Genomic DNA, 13,354 nt, shown 5'->3' with positions numbered 1-13,354 from the left:
GATGTTGACAAGCCTGTGACAGATTCGCACAAGATCAAAAGGATATTTGAGAAAGCATTTATAAATGGGGAACCCCCAAAACAGCCGGTGGCTGTGGCTGCAGAATGATGGTGGAATGTTGGAGCAAGGAAAAACTAAATAGACTAGGGGGTGTACTAAAATATTGCAAATGGGAGCACTCCAAATGCAAAATTTTGTTGCAGGATTATTTAGTCACTTTAAAAATACTTTCCATTGAGTATACACATTAAAATGTAAACAACAGACATAAACAGAGACAACAACATCAACCAACAAAAGACAACCCCATTGCTCCCCCCTATTATATACATGATTTCCCACACCTCTATATCTAAGACATGAATATGTGTCTTCATTAGTATTCACTCCATTTACTCCTTCCTATTTATTCATTTTTTAACATCTACATTTTTTGTATAAAAAGGCCACTCTTCACTTCTTTAGCTTCTTATATGAGTTATTACCACCCTCTGTATGCCTGCATCCACACTACAGAAATAATCTGGTCTGATGTCACTTTAACTGTCATGGCTCAATGCTATGGATTCTGGGAGTTGTCATTTTGTGAGACACTTAGCTTTCTCTGTCAGAGGTCTCTGGGGCCACAAGAAACTACAGTTCCCAGAATTCCACATCATTGAGCTGTGCCAGTTAGAAATGGTGTCAAACCAGATTATTTCTTCCGTGCGGATGCAAGAAGCAAGTTGATATTCATAGTCATATTTCTTTTTTGGCTGAACTCTGTGATATGGAGTCACAGATCACATCATAGATTCAGCAAAACACAAACACAGAGGCATGTATGTGACAGGAGGAACAGTTGCTCATACCACACAGCCAAGCACAGAGAAACTGTTTAGCTTTTAATTTTTTGTTTTCATATTCTGCCAAAGAAGATGTCAGGAAGACCAGTGGGAGACTCCCCAAATTGCTTTTTGGCTGCCTTCAATAAATGGAAGCAGGGTTTCCAGAGAAACACTGCTTTTTCTTTACTCTTCTTAGATATAAGCACAAACAGCAAGGTAAGAAGCAACACAATGCAGTTTTAAATGCCAATTGCATGTATTCAGGGATAGCAGCAGGAAAGCACTTACAAGTCTGGCAACAAGAGTAAACAAACATTCCAGCTAAATGTATTCAGTCTATCCTGTGATTAAATAAAGCACATAGAAAACAAAGTTGAATGACCACCTATTTCCAGTGACAATATAAATGGATGATATTGGTTATCAGGGAATTGCTTTGTGATATCCAAGATACTGTCATTATTTTTTGCCCCAGCTGTGTGTGTTGTAACAACTGAAATAACAATGATAAAAAAGTGTGTATTCTGAGGTATACTAAGAAAGGCAGAATTATTTCTGGGAAGAAAATAACTCCATCTTGGAATGTTTACTAGAAGATGGTCATCAAAGATTTCAGTTATTTAAAATGGATGCATGTATATATCTTAAGCTGCTAGTGAAATGGAGTTTTCTTTTCTGGCCTTCTGTCTCAGTTTATTCTTTTGTTTCCCCACTCCAACTCCATCTCTGACAACGAACTGAGGACTAGATTTGCATGCAAATGATTCAGTAGCTAGCATCTTCAGAGAGAGCTGCAGAAAAGCTCCACTCTGAAATCCCAGGGAGCTACAATGGAGACAATCCTAAACTAGATGAACCGAGGTACCTCTCCATGTCCCTTTGCTCTTGCTTTCATTTTGCTTCAGAAATCTCTCTATCAAACTTCCTTTCTCCCTGCTCTTACTCAATTGCCTTCTGATGTATTTCCTTCCCTCTTTCTTAGCCCTTTTCCCCCTGCTGTTATCTTGGATCAGAACAGCTCCTTCAGTAGCAACCAGAGACCTATCTGTCTACCCTATTTCTTTATAAATAGATAGGGGAGCTCAGTCAGTCACTGCCAGAGGCTTCATTATCACCACCATTCAGTACATTATCCCTCCCAGTACCTGATGATACAGACAATATTAACCTTGACAAATAAGCAGTTTTATTCATAAGCTTCATTAGGACTTACTTGTTAACCTTGTCTTTATTTATGTCCAAATGAACAATGACAGTAAGTACAGTTTAGCATATTCTTTATTTAAATAAGTAAATCTCAGGTACATTCAGCACAATGGAACTTACATCTAAGTAGTCATGCTTAGGATTGTACAGTTAAGTATTCCAAGAATGTCATTCCTAAAGGCCACAAAATGAGAGCAATTGTCTGGATAATTTATATGACAGTAAGCATTTATTTGCAGATAGTTATACTTTAGGCACTGTGTAAAAATATCCTACGCTATAAAACAAAATCCATCAATATTATTACAACAATGTGCAAAGATATTAGAGAACAATTAATACTGTAATCAATGGATCATGGAATCATAGAGTTGGAAGAAACCAACCCCCCCCCACCATGCAGAAACTCACAATCAAAGCACTCCCAAGAGATGGCCATTCAGTCTCTGTTTAAAAACCTCTGAAGAAGAACTCTACAACACTCTGAGGGAGTGTGTTCCACTGTTGAACTGTCAGGAAGTTTTTCCTACTGTTGAAGTGGAATCTCTTTTCCTTTAGAATGAATTTGGGTCCTATTCTCTGGAGCTGCTGCAAAACAAGCTTCCTTCATCTTCAATATAACATCCCTTCAAATATTTAAATAGGGCTGTCATATCACTTCTTAACCTTCTCTTCTCCAGGCTAAACCATTCTGGTTGCCCTCCTCTGGACTTTAGCTTTTCTGACATTCCCCTGCACATGCTTGCTATTTGTTTAAATTCCGCTTTGGTGATTTCCCCTCTTTTCCATTTCTTAAATATGTCCCTTTTAAAACTTAGCTCAGTTGAAAGTCTTTTAATCATCCATCCTGATTTCTTGAGACATCTCCCATTTTTCCTCCTCATTGGAACTGTTTGAAATTGTTTCTTCAATATCTCCCTTCTGAGAAACTCCCTCCACCCTCAACTCCCTTCTTTCTTTTTAAATATAATTTTTATTCAACTGATGAATTGACAATTCTTAAACATATACCTTAATTTTAATCAATATAACTCTAAAAACCAAACAATCAAGAAATAACAAGAAAATAATACAATAATAATCTGCTAGAAATACTTTGTGCTTTGTCATTATTTACACCTTTCTAAATTTAATTAATTTATATCAAACCTTGTATTCATTTTCAATACAAAAAATAATTCCATGTAGTTAAATTACTTCCTTCTTGTTTTGTTCATATTTTCCATTTCACTTAAAGATTCTTCATTATATAATATCTAACATCTATTACTTGTAAATCCTACTTATAAATAACCACTGAACTCCCTTCTCTTTTACTATTCCTGGCCATGGGATCATACCCAGTATTCCCCTAAGTTTACTGAAATCACTTTCCTAAAGTCTGGGATGTGTGTCTGACTATGTTTGGCTTCCCCTTTTCACTGTATAACAAACTGTAAGAGAATGTGATCACTCCATCTAAGAACCCTTCCACTTGTACACCATTAACCAAGTCATCCCTGTTAGTTAGGATCAGATCTAAAATATCTGATCCCTTTGTTGCCTCTTCCACCTTTTGGACAATGAAATTGTCTGCCAGGCAACTGGGAAATTTGCCGAAGCTTAAATTTTTAGCTGGGTTTGACTTCCAGCAAATATCAGGATAGTTGAAGTCACCCATCCTACTACCTCTCTTCCTTCTGATCATGTGGACTCATGGGATATTATGCATCATAAGCAGAATTTTTTCAAAGTGCAAATGCAATATGGAGTAGCTGGGGGACAGAGGTAGTAATAAGATGTTGAAGGACAAAGTGATGGACTACATCCTAGATTTAGGTGAGCAGATGGAAGTAAATGTCTGTTCTTCATCCTTCACATGACAACCCTCCAGCCTCCTGAAAACATTATATATTGAGTTGAAAGAACATTACAATGGGACAAATTGTGGAGGACTCTCCAAAAACTGTACAGAGACTTGTGCTGTGAGCAGAGGCCTTTAGCCAAAGGAAAACAGATCCTGGATATTACCATATACACTTGTCCCTCGGCGTTTGCAGTCTTGCCTTTCATGTCCCTTGGCCTTTCATGAATGGCAAGCATCAAGGGACAAAATGGTGCTCTTGCCCATAGTGTACACATAGGGATGCACGCATGAGCATGTGGCCATTCAAGCCAATGGGGCTTGAATATTTGCATTTTTTAATTTTCTCAGGAGGGTCCGGAATGGATCCCCCATGAAAATGGAGGGGCGATTATATATGCAATAATGTTCTATTCTCCCTAAAGCTAGCCTGCTGGCCTCAGATGTAGATGGGAAAGAACTGAACTACCAGAGCATTCAGCTTCTGTATATCTGTGTTTCGGGGGGGCGGGGGCGGTCAGAGATGGAACAGTGTCCTTTGCATTGCTCCCGACTTGGCAGGGATAGCTCCAATTAATCTTCTGTCATCCTACTTTCAACTGTTTTAAAATAATAATAATAATAATAATAATAATAATAATAATAGTTTCTTTATATTTTCCCGCCTCCCCCAGATGTCTCAGTTTCTCTCTCCTCCCCCCACTTCCCCCTATTTGTCTGCAACTTTCTGAGTTCTGTAAATTGAGTTCAAATAATAAATTACTTGGAATTAATCTCCTTATGAAATAATTAAGTTACACTGAAACTGAGAGTCTTGGTGGCACAATGATTAAATGCTCGTACTGCAGCCATTCACAGCCACAAGGTTCAATCCCAGGGAGGGCTCCAGGGTCAAATCAGCCTTGCATCCTTCCGTAGGTGACTAAAATAAGTACCCAGCTTGTTGGGAGCAATTAGCTTACACATTGTAAACCGCTTAGAGAGTGCTTAAGTGCACTGGTAAGCACTATAAAAATGTACTTGTTATTGCTACGGCTAAACTGTAATTTAATAAGGGACCAAAACTCGTGTGTGTGTGTGTGTGTGTGTGTGTGTGTGTCAATACGTATATAGGTACATGTGCATGTTACTTCACCATTTATGTGTGTTTTATACATATAACTAAGGTTTACTTAGGCCTAATTCCCACTATGGTTTAAACCAGATCATGATTTGACATGATCTGGTTTAAACTACCATGGTTTCCACTTAACCCAAATCGCTGAAGTGATTCAGAAAGGGGGGGCATGGTTTTTGCCCATTTAACCCGCATCAAAAAGATGTGGGTAAAATGGAGTGGCTTTTTGGACTGAATTGATTTAGAAATAAACCAGGAATGCTGGGGCAGGCAGTGGAGAAGGATCCATGGTGCGGATCCCATGGAGGAGGAGGATGACGACCAGAGGAGAGAGCCAATGAGCCCTGATGGCTCCCGCAAAGCCACCAGTATCCAGGCAGGCAGAAAGGCAAGTGGAGAGAAGGAGGTGAGGAGGGAAGAAGGAAGGAAGGAAGGAAGGAAAGTGGTATGGCTGGGAGTGCGGAGGGAAGCATGGCAGGAGAGGCCAGGGAAGTCGGCCTGTCAAAAGAGGCATCCAATTCCTCAACCGATTCCTGAAACAGGCACAAACATAGTGGGAACCACTGTGTTTGCTGAAGTGGTTTCAGGAATCAGTTCAGGAATCGGATCTAAAGGTAAGTGGGAATTAGGCCTTAGGAAAACTAAGTACTGATTACAGGTTGAACATCCCTTACCTTGAATCTTGAAATCCAAAATACTCCAACAAGCTAATTTTCCCCATGGGTGGATGAGACAATGATACCTTTTCTTTCTGAAAGTTCAGTGTACAAAATCTTTGCTTCATGAAAAAAATTATTAAAAAATATTGTGTATCAGGATAAAATTACCTTCAGGCTATGTGTGTAATGTGTATAGGAAACATAAATGAATTTTGTGTTTAGACTTGGATACTATCTCCAAGGTATCTCATTATGTATGTATATGCAAATACAGGTATTTCAAAATCCAAAACACTTCTGATCTCAAGCATTTTGGAGAAGGGAGACTCAGACTGTAATATAGGCCATAAGTTTTGAGCATTCTGCTGATACTTAAAAATTCTTAGAAATCATATATGTTGTTTTATATTATTAAAACTATATGTTAATAGAATATTTTTAAAAATTATTTAAAGGAACAGTTCTAATTACTGTTGAATAACAAAAATAAAGTTGCTTTTAAAACAGTAACTATAATGGTAAATAACAATTTTTTGGACTTGGAATGTAATTGTTTTTAAAAGTAACTTTTCAGTTGTTTCTATTTGCTGGATCAATCAGAGCAGTGAATTGGCTAAATACTCTGTGTGAAATGGGATACCTGTTTTCCAATCCTCTAAGTGATAATAACTCTGAGGTGCATTTTTCTAGTATGAGGAACTGCTACTTCTCCTCCAACAGTTATCATGTAGTTAATTTTAGATGCTTTATGGAGGTGGGAGGTGGAAGCCCCCACAAGGATGGAGACAAACACTATTGCATTTTGATTTCCCAGTAAGCAATGCCTTTCTCCTAAAATGTATACACTTCCATTAGCTCTTCTATGAAAAGAGTGAAACTGTCTTGTCACTTTCATAATCTGTTGATGGGGCCGCAAGGAGCAAAGAGAGATTTGCTGACACTCCTTGTATCCTTATCTTATAGTTGTCACTTGAGCAAGTGAGGTATAGATGTTCAGGGAAGGCCATTTCATCACAATGGGCTTTGTCAAACTTTTCTAAAATGGATACAGTGTGCCTGTGTCATACGTGGGTGCATTATATGCTGCTTCTTCCGGTGCTGTGTACCGAAAGAAACAATGGTGCGCACGCCCATGGCGCCACTGCAAGCACAAGCCCCATTACTTGTAATGGGGCTTGAGCATACGCACTTTTTGTTTTACATGGGGAGGGAGTCAGGAACAGATCCTCCACGTAAAACAAGGGCGCACTGTACCATTTTTCTCTTGCTGTTTTGTTTACCCCTAAAGCATGTGGGTGAATGTACATTACTGATGTCATTCTGCAGACAAATCTTTATTTCTTCTTCATGGTTCATGGTTGCAGTAGCAGAACTTGAGGAAGGAAGAGCAACATGATTGAAGCCAAGGTTTCCACATAATATTTCCCAGTGAAAGTTGGTTGGGAACAGCCATCAGTGATTGGGTGTGGTCACTCACTGCTTGTTGAATGGTATGGAGGATTTCATAGAAGTGACTCTCTGTTTCGGGTGTTAGTGGATGTTTTTCTTCTGGGTCCTTGGAGAGATCAAAAAGTAATGGTGGATCATGGTAGGTGACAAAATTTCCATGACAAAAGCACACATGAGACTCAAAGCAGCCATTGGCACCTTCGGGGCTGAATTTGGGAGTGAAGAAAAATGCTTTCCAAATAGATTTACCTATAAGCATGGAAAAATAACAGTTGAGAAAATCTTCAGAATTGTAAAATAAAAATAAAAATAAGTATTGGCACAAGTCATTTATATACTTATATGCTATATACATGATAATACCGGCATACAAAAACCACTAATACATTATTCTAATAAAGTATCAAGAATTATAAAATCTGAGAATTTGGTTAATGCTGATTCTTGACAAGATTCCAAGGTCTTGGGTATTTTAATGCTCAAAATATGAAAGCTGATATTAAAAAAATATTCACTCAACCCAAATCTCCTTTGCTCTTGAACAACACTCTTTAGAAAGACCAAAAATACCTCCATGATTTTAAGAACAGAGAGAGCAAAACCTCTGGGAAATGGATAGCAGGCAAAGTCTTATGTCCTTCTATGTATGTTGCATACATAGAAGCATAATATGTGAACAGGTTATGCAAAAAAGTGAAGCAGCTGTGTTAGGATATGGTTGCATGAAGTGAAATGTTATTATGGGGGGGGATGGCGAAAGTTGGACAAAAATATGTATATTAGTGAAAATAATGTATAGAATACATTACTTGAGGAAAAGTACCAACAGAAATTAGAAGAATATGTAAATATGGATGAGAACAACTTCATGAACTGACTGCATCCTTCATGACATTGACTACTTCCACCTCTTGCAAGTGGAAAAAGCATTTCCCATAGAATGACTTCTTGGTTTTTCCATAATACCAAATCCTGGAAACATGTTTAGGAGTAGCCAGTTGGCCACACAGTAAAATGCAACAATGAAACAAATAAAAGAGATACCTTTGTTGGACCAACAAAAATTCACAAAATACATCATGCATAATCACTTTTCTATTCCTATATGATTCTTAACATCTTTGCATGATGAAGAAGCCAGTGAAGCTTTGAAAGCTTGCATGATGTTGGCCCAAAAAAAGGTATCACTGTTTTGGGGTTTTTGCATTTTGTTGTAATATAGATATAATCCTATCTGCTTTCCATGATGGATTCATAAGAATAGCATGTATGTCATGTGCTTTTCTGAATATCCCATGTTAAATTAAAATCACAGCCACTCCAGTCTCGCATAGGGAAAATTACTACATCTAAGAAGACAAAGGGAACGTGTGAAAATTACTATCAAAGTACTATACTTTACCTGTATAATGTAACAGAATCACAGAGTTGAATCTAGAGACCACAAAGGCCATCCAGTCCAACCACCTGGCATGAAGGAAGACAGAATCAAAACACTCCTGGTAGATGGCCATCCAGCCTCTGTTACAAAACCTCCAAAGAAAGAGACTCCACAACACTCCAAGGGAGTATGTCCCACTGTCAAACAGCTCTCACTGTCAGGAAGTTCTTCCTAATGTTTAGGTGCCACATACTCTCTCTCTCTCTCTCTCTCTCTGTGTGTGTGTGTGTGTGTGTGTGTGTGTATGCCTTCAAGTCACCCATTGACATATGGTGGCCTCATGAATTATGTAAGGCAATAAATACTCAGAGGTGGTTTTGCCAGTTCTTTCCTCTGAAACAGCCCAAAGCACCTGTTATTCATTGGAGGCCTCCCATCTAAGTGTTAACCAGGGTGGGCACTGATTAGCTTTCAAGATCAAATAGGATCTGGTACTAGTAAATATGATATATATTTAACAGCCAAGCAACTATCAAATTATAAGTTTACATGCACACTTCAAAAACATGATCTGACTGAAAGTTTCAATTTACTAAATAACAGAACAGGAATGATTGGGGCAGGGTAAAAAAGAGATGGAACAAAACAAAATATGAATGTACCCATATGCTGTCTAGTCCTTTTAAATTCTTTTCCAGATGATCCCACCATTCTGTGGTGGCAAAATTAAGCATAGGAGAGAATGGCAGAGGGCCTTCTTGACTGTGGCACCCTGTTTAGGTATACTGTGGTGCCCTGTGTATGCATATTCCCTAATATTGTCATCCTTTTAATGCCATATACATACAATTCCCGCAGGCTTTTAATATAATAATGCTGTTATTGTTAAATGTTTGTGCTTTGTTTCTTGAAGCCATCTCTGAAGGTTTATACAATTAAAGTGAAGTATATACTAACACAAATAAATGTATTTCAGCTGCTTCTGAAATAACTTCTACTAGTCATCACATTGAATATTCTTCCCCTTTTCTACAAAATATTTTTATTTAGTATTTTAATATGTTATATCATACCTTAGAGAGAGGTAGAAAAGAAATAAAATGTATTGATGAGGATGATGATGGTGAAGATTTTCCCACCTCCAGTAGTACCATTTCTAACCAATTGCCCTGAGGGAATAATATCAGATACATGTTCCTAGGTTACCTGTACAGTCTCCTTGCCATAGGGAAATTCATCACAAATGTTCCTCTGGAGAAAGGCCATATTTTACTAATAAAATGTCTGCTTTGCATGCAGAAGGCCTCAGTTTCAGACCTCAGTATATTCAGGTAGGACTAGTAAAGAATCCAGTTTGAAACCCTGAAAATCCATTGTCAGTCTGGGTACTTTTCCAGATGGTTCAGTGTTTTAATTCTACATGAGGCAGACTCAAAAAGCAAGAGCCAGCATAGTGTAGTTGGACTGCAATTCTATAGACCAGGGTTTGAATCCCAGCTCAGCCATGAAAACCCATTGGATGACTTTGGGCAAGCCATTCTCTCAGGAATTTATCACACAGCCATTTTTGCCTGATCTGAGCGCATGACAGGATTGGGCCAGAATGGGGGAAAATGGGTGTTATCACCCATGAAATTGCTGCTGCGCTGCCAGCTGACCGCCACCTATCCCTGAGACGGCTGGTTTTGAAGGATGGAAAACTTCCATACTACCAAAATCAGTGGGATAAGCACAGCTTGGGATGGGTGTTGGGTGGCCGCAGCGTACTAGCCATTTTGTGTGCAATAACACGTGTTTTCCCCCATTCTGGCCTGATCCCATCCTGTGCCCAGATTGGGCAAAAAATGTGTGTGCAATAATCTCCTAAATCTCATAGGCAAATCTCTTTTGAACAAATCTTGCCAAGAAAAACCTGTGATAGATTTGACTTAGTGAGAAAAACCCTTTCTGAGAAACTTTAAAAAAAACAACAACCTGGGTTGATGATTAACAATTGAGAAAAGCTGTAAATACATTTTATTTATACTTCTTCCCATATATGTACAAACTATCACTTTTTGTGAGTTTATAAGTGAATGTTTAATTGTTAAATTGGAATGTAACATATAAATAGACAAGAACAAATACTAACTGGCAGTCTCTCTAACACAATTATACCATATGCTTTACATCATTTTCCTTTAGTTAGGTGATCAGTGTTCGCTATTTTTCTTTTAAAAAATGAATAAATGTTGCTGTTATTTGGAAGAATCTGTATCTTGAAAAGTGGGAAATAAATCACTGAAATAAAGGAATGGTGAGTAGAACAACTAAGGGCCTGAACAAACAGGCCCAAAAAAAAGCTGCTTCGGGTCACTTTGGTGGTATGATGTTTAAATGATATGCACATCTTAAGAAGCCAGAAGATGCACCAAAGCTGCACTCCAGTCCTTAGGACTGGAGCATGGATTTGGTGCGACTTCTGGCCTCTTAGGACACATGCAGCATTAAAAAGCATACTTCCAAAGTGACCCGAAGCAGCTTTATTTTGGCCTGTCTGTTCAGGCCCTAAGTTTGCAAACTGGCTGGATTTAGCGAGCAGAGAGTGACATAACAATGCTCCTGGTACATGTATTTAAAGGGTTAATTTTATATGAGACATTTTTCTATCATACGCCACTGCTCACAGTATAAGACCTGGCAAAGTTATTCTGTGACAAACTGACAGAGCTGGAAAATTTCTAGTTGACTTACACTGCACTTACACTCAATAATCAAGGTCCTGTGGGTGAACATGCTGCAGAAGATGGGCGAAGAAAACCCCCCTGGATATAGCTTAGATCTCTGAAAATGCAGAGGAACTCTGAGACTGAATTGCCTAGGCGCACAATAAATCACACTTTCAAAATCCTATGGGTGCAGTAACTTTTAACAACAAATATTGACATATTTACAGGTTGCCTTGCTGGAACAAATGGAACCAACATTCTTTACTGCGCTTCTGTTCTTAAAAATATATATACCATACTGTCTGGCAAGAATATTGCCACTTATAATGCTAAGTGCTTTCTTTATAAAGGAGATGTCTGAAAAGTAACAGGAATAGGAAATGAAGGTGTAAGGGAGAAAGTACATTTTAACTGTTGATATTCAGTCTCCAAAACATTGGCTGGAATCCTATTGGGACATTATGCTGGCATAACACTGGGTTATGCTGGCAGTTATACTTCTTAAATTATTGCCCAAGGAGTTATCACAAACAATTCTTTTTTGCCCTCCAGTGCAGCTGGCCAGCTTAAAGGGACAGCTTCATCTCCCCCAGACAGTCAGGATGCTTTGGAAGAATCCTGTTGTAGCATCCATCATTCCAGGTCATTGTAAAGTCTCTTTAAGTACACTGGTGGGACTTTGTGTTGAACAGGATCTTGCCTATTGTTAAACAAAATCTTGACTATGTTATGAAATAATGAAAACTGTAATTCTGCACCTAACTACCCATCACACAATAAAGAATAAAGTATCAAGAACAAATAGACTATGACCAAGAGCCACAAATCCTCATGTGCTGCATAATGAGATTATTGGAGCTGTAGATTCTGAAAGTACTGATCATCTTTTGGGTGGGCTAGCAGGACCCAAAAATAGATCTGCCCATCTCCTGAAAACAAATTCAGTCTATATTGTACAAAACCTTACTATATTCAGCTAAATCAATTTTTTAGTCCCAGCTGCAGCAGACCCATTGAATTAATGAAACTTGTTAAACCAACAATTACATAAGTCTAGGGTTGCCATAATTCGCTACCACCAAACTGGGACAAAATATAGAAAAATGTGGGACAAAATTTAGGACAAAATGTAGGACAAATGTAGGACATTCAGGAAAAATGGAGGGCACAACCAACTAACAGCCAAAAAAAAAAAACATGAATAGAAATCCTTATAGATATCTTGTTGCATCTCTGAGACTAAAGGCATCTGAGGAAACAGACATTAGGAAAGCTCATGCTGCCAACTTCTTTCTTTCAGATAATAATAACAATAATAATAATAATAATAATAGAATTCAAAGACATGGAGATTTTGGACACTTCTGAGAGTAAATGCATCTGAGGAAGCGCAGCAGGAGGCAGTGGTGGAGGAGGGCCAGAGTATGATCCCTTGCTTGGGCATTAAAAAGCTCACTGGGCTAATCACACTCTCTCAGCCTCAGAGATGGCAAAGGCAAGCTCTATCTGGGTAAACTTCCCCCAGAAACCCCTTGGGGAAGTCACAGGCTCTCAGCCTCAGGCTCTCTGAACAAACTACCCCACAGCACATACTAAGCAAATCAAGCTCTGTGTATAGGATGGCCATGACTCTTTCAGTTCCGGGATGACTATGTACTGTGAACGCGGAGGCAGGCTGCACTGCCTTTCTCAACCTGCCTGCCTCAACTAATCTCTTTCTCCCTCTCCTGCAAGCTCGTGTGGGGCTGAAAGGAGAACCTCCTCCTCCTCTGAGCCTGGCCAATGGGGATGGAGGAGCTGGAACAGCCAGCCCCCTGGCTGTAGCCTCAAATAAATCTTGCCAAATACTATGACAGGTTCATCTTAGGGTCACCATAAGTCAGAAATTACCTGAAGGCACAAAACAATAATAACAACTTTAAGGTAGAAATCAGTAACATGGGAGCTTATCACATGGGGGACAATTGGAAATATAAACAGTGATTAGCCTGTGATAATTCAGCAATTGTGCTACTGGTTTTCACACAACATCGTGTTTAAAGTGATATTATCTCATGAATAACCCATTATTATCACACAATTGTGCCAATGGTTTTCACATGACATTGAGGTGAAACATGATTAAAGTGCCATTAACCTGTGAATAATCAGTCAAGAAACAGCA

General features: G+C 38.7%; 1 protein-coding gene across 1 annotated transcript in view; it reads right to left on the bottom strand.

The window, feature by feature from the left end:
- Positions 1-2,133: 2,133 nt before the first annotated feature.
- The window catches only part of LOC149319379 (steryl-sulfatase-like), a 140,139-nt gene continuing 128,918 nt past the window's right edge, over positions 2,134-13,354 (bottom strand). The window contains exon 10 of the mRNA XM_089511570.1: positions 2,134-7,350. Within this exon, the coding sequence (XP_089367696.1) occupies positions 6,998-7,350 (353 nt within the window). The 3' untranslated portion in view covers positions 2,134-6,997. The remainder of the gene's footprint in view (positions 7,351-13,354) is intronic.

This window comes from Sceloporus occidentalis, unplaced genomic scaffold (assembly GCF_023333645.1).
Source record: "Sceloporus occidentalis isolate IW3139 unplaced genomic scaffold, rSceOcc1.0.p SCAF_2, whole genome shotgun sequence".
Taxonomy (NCBI): Eukaryota; Metazoa; Chordata; class Lepidosauria; order Squamata; family Phrynosomatidae; genus Sceloporus; species Sceloporus occidentalis.
The sequence above is the reverse complement of the archived record's forward strand: the minus strand, read 5'-3'. Positions and strand labels throughout refer to the sequence as shown.